Source organism: Poecilia latipinna, unplaced genomic scaffold (assembly GCF_001443285.1).
Source record: "Poecilia latipinna isolate Pla-1442-1.1 unplaced genomic scaffold, P_latipinna-1.0 Scaffold986, whole genome shotgun sequence".
Lineage (NCBI taxonomy): Eukaryota > Metazoa > Chordata > Actinopteri > Cyprinodontiformes > Poeciliidae > Poecilia > Poecilia latipinna.
This window is the reverse complement of record NW_015113602.1, coordinates 65,306-71,556: the sequence shown is the minus strand read 5'-3', so window position 1 is coordinate 71,556 and position 6,251 is coordinate 65,306. Positions and strand designations below refer to the sequence as shown.

Sequence of the window (6,251 nt, the reverse complement as noted above, 5' to 3'; positions counted from 1 at the left end):
TTGAGAAATATTCGTCTTGTCTCTCAAACAAGACAAGTAGATTGACTCTAATGGCTGCTGTTAAGACCTCTGACCACTAGATGTCGCTCTTTGCTGTAGTTCTCAACCAGTAAGCCTCCGAGACGTTTGACTGTTGGATTTCCTAACTATCCTGCTTATCTAGTTGGTGGCATGAAAAATGGAGTCCTCATCCAGACTTGTTTATTTCACCTCCAGGTGTTTAACACTTTTCAGAGATCGTTCTTTAATTGCTCTCAAATGTAGATGATGTAACTAAGTAAGCCAATTTTTGACTAATTATAATAATAATAATAATAATAATAATAAGAATAATCATTACCGAGTCTCTGATTTAAATGGCATCTCTCTTGTTTCCCATGCCTGAGTGAGTAAGAGAATCGGACCTTTATGGTATGTCATATTCACTCCCAGGTGAAACAGGAAGCCACGGTTGAGTAAGCCAGGTTTATTTGTACAGCACATTTCAGCAGCAGGGCAGTGATAGAAACACGATAAGAATATAATACAGTAACCAATTATCACAGTATAAGCATTATATTTTGTCAAAAGCCATCATCAAGCACAATCATCAAATATATTGATCAGTATTCCAGTTACTAATCAAAGGCAGCTCTAAGCAGGTGGGGTTTTAGCCTGGATTTAAAGGAACTCAGTGTTTTGAATGTTTTTTGCTGTTTTCTTGAAAGTTTGTTCCAGAGAATAAAAACTGGCCTGTAATTCTGCAGTAGTGACTTTTCAAGATTGTTTTAGTGTTGGTGGTTTGGCAGCTGCTGTTGATAAAGCCTGACGGAAGCACCTGACTAGAGGAATGAGTTTCACATTTGACTCGGATCAGATGCAAGCACAGGCAGAACCTTCTCAAGGCAAGTTATGGGCACGATATCAAGCTAGCAGGAGGAGGATCTTAGTTGATTTATAATTTCTTCAAAGTTTTCATGATTGAATTGGTGAAGTTTAGCTGTTTTCTCTACATTTATTATGTTTGTGCGTCGTATCGGTGCTGTTGATGTGCAGAATGACCGTCTAATTTTTTTCAATTTTCTCTATCAAGAAGTTGACAAATCCATTGCAGGCCCTGCAACAATTGACATGCAGCGTCGGTGCTTTTGTTAATTTTTCCCTGCAGTGTTTGAAGTGTTGATTGATAGCGACTTAGTTTCTCTTTGTAGATGAACTCGGTGTCGAGTTTCAACTCCATTTACGTTCAGTGCTTCAACAAGGGCATCTTTAACATTTTACAAGTGGAGTTAATGATTCATAGAAATGCTATTTTTACAAATCGTACCCCTAACATAGGACAGTTATGCTTCTTATTTAAAAGATTAATTTATCTTATGAATTTTGACTCATTTTTACTAGGAATGCCAATCAATTTATCTGGCTTTTTATACATTTGCAGCAAAACAAATGTTATTGAGGATATTAACATATTAACAGTCGGTTATTAGCTCTTCATGAAATGATGCAGATAACTCTCTTTTTGTTGCCGACAATTTTAACTCCTCAAACTCTTCCTGTTTCCTCTCAGTCTGGAGAAATCGACATAGTGAACCACACCACAGGGGATCGGTGCCACCTGAAGTTTGCTCCCTACAGCTACTTCTCACGAGACGTAGCCAGAAAGGTCAGAAAGAAGCGGAAACGGCTTGACATATTTATTTCTTCTTCTTTTTTTCCCCCCCTGTTCTTCCAGTTTCGAGCTGTGTTTCTGTGTCTCGTTGCTTATAGGTGACAGGAGTGGTGATGGACAAGGACGGAAAGGCCCACTATGTGCTGTCGGGCACGTGGGACGAGAAGATGGAGTTCTCCCGGGTCATGCAGAGCAGTCGGGGCGGAGAGAACGGCACCGAGGGCAAACAGAAGACCGTATATCAAACCCTGAAAGCTAGAGAGTTGTGGAAGAGAAACCCTTTGCCGTAAGTGGATTTGGTTGCAGAGTTTTTACTGCAGGGCCAGAGGCTATGCATAACTACTTAAGGTAATTTCAGTTTGTTTAGCTGTTGTTTACATACCCTTCGGTTCAAGCACTCGCTTTAGCCCTCAAACGACAAACCCAGCAGTCATCCCGTAAACGTTAGTAGTTTTCATCAACGCTCAAGTTAAAATGAGTCCAACTGTGCAGCACATTTCAGCAGCGAGGCATTTAAAACTGCTTTACACCATGAGAACGTGATGCAGTAAACAAGAAATGAACATTATTCTGTCAAATGCACATCAACATGTTAATGTTCTAGTTAATGCTAATCAAAGGCAACTCTAAACAGGTGGGTTTTTAAATTTGGTTTAAAAAAAACTTAGTGGTTTCGCTGTTTTGCAGTTTTCTGGAAATTTGTTCTAGATTTGAAGTGTACACAAACATGGAGATGTATAATGTGCAACCTCATCACGCCATACGGACTGACGTTGCTTCAAGTAACAACTTATTTTTAAGCAACTCGTTTGAATAGCATAGCTGTAAAGTAAGATCCATGGAGTTTCCCAATACACTGATAATTAATTAGACTGCTATTGTCTGATATCAGTATGGTGCCAGACTACCACTGGAGTAGGAATCCCAGCTGTTAAGAAGCGCACACACACGCAAATTGCGCATTGAAAGGCTGCTGAAAGAGTGAGGAGAGTTGTGAGTTTTTTCTGGTTGCAATACAAACTCAAAACATACCTGTTATGTTGTCAAAGACAAACTCCAGCATCTCGCGTAACGATGCGTCCTGTTAAACCCGTCAAACCACATGGCGTAGTAATTTGGCTAACGAGCCGAAACGGAGAACATTATAAAGTTTGGCTTTCCAGACGTAATTTCACATTTGGTTATCCAACAGATAAAAATATAAATTTCTAAAAACTTACGTGGATTTTTCTACTTTGCTTGAACTACTGTCCATATTGTAAAGAGTTTTGTGTTTTCTTCTCTCTGCCTTGAAATCCAGGATTTCTCCAAGAAGAATTGCTTCATAATCCTGCATCAAAAAAAATATTGAAGTTCCTTCTTATTTTAGAAGATTTGACTCAAGCACTATTAAAACCTGCTTTAAAAAAAACAATGTAAAAGTTGATGGTGACTTTCAGGATTTAAATTTTTTTATTATTATAATATTTGTAATTTTAAGATGTTTTCTAAACAACATCTTCAAAGTAAATTGGACTTTAGAAAATCCACACACTTGTGTAATTTGCCGCGATGAGCCGAAGGTCTTTGTCCGTGTGAGTTTTTTCAGACTCACTTTGCTCCCTGCCGTTTGCTTCTCCCTCCAGCGACGGAGCCGAATCCATGTACTACTTCACCGCCCTGGCTCTGACCCTGAACGAGCCCGAAGACGGGGTGGCGCCCACCGACAGCCGGCGCAGGCCCGACCAGCGCCTGATGGAGGACGGCCGCTGGGATGAAGCCAACGGCGAGAAGCAGCGGCTGGAGGAGAAGCAGCGCAGCGCCCGGCGCGAGCGGGAGAGGGAAGCGGCGAGCCAGCGCGCCTCGGGCCAGTCGGAGGAAGGTAAGAGGAGAAAGCGTGCACGCGCTTCGTTTCGCGTTCCTCTTTTGGCTTGCTTGGGGAAAATCCTGGAGTTGATGAGGTAAAAACAAAATCTCTGTGATCCCGCCCTTTTCTCTTCTAAAAGCTGTCGATGAGGACTCTTTTGTTGATCACTCCATGAAAAGCAAGTATCCCTCTTTAATCTACCAACATCCCCTCTCCTTACTCTTAAATCGCCGCCTGTGAAGTCTTCCAAGCATGTTTTCACGAGTTCTCCCTCTTCCAGGCGCTCCGCACGACTCCTACAAAGCGCTCTGGTTCGAGAGCTGCGAGGACCAATTCACAGGTGAGCAAGTTCACATCTATAAGGGAGGCTACTGGGAAACGAAGGAGCTCGGCAACTGGGAGGGTTGCCCGGACATATTTTGACCCGGGAAGCGCTCTGTGGAGACTGACACACATCAGAGCTGGACGGACAGCTTCACAAAGCCCCGTTTGTCCCCTGATCGGACGGCTGCTCCCCTCCAGCGGCTCTCTGTTCTAAGAGATCCCCTTCCCCATCCCGGACGGTCACTACTGTCTGCTTCAGAGACGCGAGAGAGATTGAAGGATCTAGTCTTCTGTGTCCAATCGAGTCTCAAGCTACTTGTTTTCCTCTCGCTGTCGCGTATCCAGGAGGATTGGGATTAAATGTTGTTTTTTTTTATTATTATTATTGTCGAGGGGTTTCTGAGTTGGCTCGGTCTGAAGAAATAAGCAGTGCTTCCAAATTTGTCGAGTCTGTGCCCAAGTCAAATCAGGTGGAGAGGAGATTTCTTTCAGTGTGCTGTGTGATAAAGTGATCCACAGAACTATCTACTCGGATAATAACGCTAAAAAAAGAGGGTGAAACCTGGCTAATATATACAGTTATATTAAAATATGCTTACAGTTTCATTGAAATGTCAACTGGTGGCCTTTAAAATGTTTCTGTTTCTCTGATTTAGTGTCTTAATGTAAAGAAGTGAATGTTTGCTTGTTTGTGTGCTTGTGGGTAAGACATCTTATCTGCTCTTCCATTAACGAAAAAAACAAAACAAAAAAAAAAAACATGGCCACTGGATTACAGTGCGCTCGAGAAAAGACTCAATAATCCAGAACACTTATCGACCATCAACACTGTCAACACTGTCGCATTTTATAGATAGTTTTTTTTTTTTAAACAAGATTCAAAGGAAGATATGACTGAAAAATAAATAAGTCGGCTACAAGATTTAAACATTCATCGCCTTAAAAAAGAGCAACCTGCTCTCATCTGCTCCGTCGTTGCAGCTAAATGAACAAAAATACCTGCATTTATTTGGTGTTAAATGTAAAAACATGTTGGAAAATGACAGCAGTCTCATTCACCCAACGCAAGATGCCACGTCGATATTTGTTGTCATAAGCAAATTAAGTTTACTTTCGGATGAATTGGAAGTAAAGAAGAAGAATTAGTTGGCAAAGTACGGAACTCAAACGATGACAATAAAGCAAACAGTTGAGGTAAAAGTAAACATCACAACCCCACCGTATGTCTGATGGAGAGTTTGTTTATATGCAAGTATAATTTAACACCAAAAACATGATTTGAAATGTTTCCTCGTGTGTATGTGTGTGTGTGTGTGTGTGTGAATTTCAAAAATTTGTAAGTGTACTTAAAAATGAAGAGTTCAGACACAGACGTGGCAAATAATGAATTTATAAATGTATAGAAATTCACATTGTAGTATTGACAATTGTAGGGTTTTTTTTTTTTCAAAATGTTTGGTTCTTGTAATGTGGGAGGACTGTCTTCATTTTTCAGAAAAAAAGGGAATTCTGTACTTGACTGAGTAGAGACTTGACATTGTTCAGTATTTTGTATTAACACAAAAGAGAATCTGTAATAAATATTGCAACGTCAAATGTTTCCTCTGTCTTCAGATCTTTTAATAGTAAGCCGTCCTATTTTGAAAAAGTTGTTTGCTTTTGAACCTGTTTAAATGAATATGTATTTTTAATATAATTATTTCAGTCACGATCTTTGTTGACACAAATATCAAAATCGTGTTTGTCTTAAATAAAATTAAGAGTACCATCTTAAAATATTGACATTACACATGAAAGCTGTCTGGACATGCAATTAACTCGATACATAAAATGTGAAATATTTGAAAATAAATATAACTACACTCCTGTAACTATCCTGGTCCTAACAATGATATTTACACTTATAATACTGCTACATGTTTAATTTATATTTGCTACAAAGAAATATGGGCAATATTCACGGTTGAATTAAGTAGGTTTCCAGTGCTAATTGAGCAGAATATCGCACCTTTTAGTTGTACTCAGCCACTTCACACACATGAAGCTTAACCTCACCATAGCTTTATGCTGGGATAGTAATGATAATTATAGTAATAATGTGTTTTATTTATTGGTACTTTTCAAGACATCACGGACACTTTCCAAGAAAAAAAATACATACAAAAATACACAGGAGAGGAAAAAAAAGAAATGGAAAAATTACTGAACAAGGGAGCTTTGTTTTTACACCCTTATGTTTTTACTCGCGGTGGCAAAATAAACTTTGTTCCTCCACCAGCTTTGTTTGAAACGTTATCCGTCTATAGATAGTGACACATTTACCCTTATTAGAATTGCATGTTCTCTCATCTTTCCCATTTTGAAGCAAAATGGTCATCTGTGTCGCATATTTGTAACCCAAGACCTCAGTGACTTAACATTTTAGTATCC

At 39.6% G+C, this 6,251-nt stretch overlaps 1 protein-coding gene across 1 annotated transcript in view; it reads left to right on the top strand.

Annotated features, from left to right (window-relative positions):
• The window catches only part of LOC106958439 (oxysterol-binding protein 1-like), a 25,090-nt gene extending 20,657 nt beyond the window's left edge, over positions 1-4,433 (top strand). The window contains exons 13-16 of the mRNA XM_015050338.1: positions 1,550-1,645; positions 1,750-1,937; positions 3,277-3,512; positions 3,778-4,433. Of these exons, the coding sequence (XP_014905824.1) occupies positions 1,550-1,645; positions 1,750-1,937; positions 3,277-3,512; positions 3,778-3,920 (663 nt within the window). The 3' untranslated portion in view covers positions 3,921-4,433. The remainder of the gene's footprint in view (positions 1-1,549; positions 1,646-1,749; positions 1,938-3,276; positions 3,513-3,777) is intronic.
• The last annotated feature ends 1,818 nt before the right edge of the window (positions 4,434-6,251 follow it).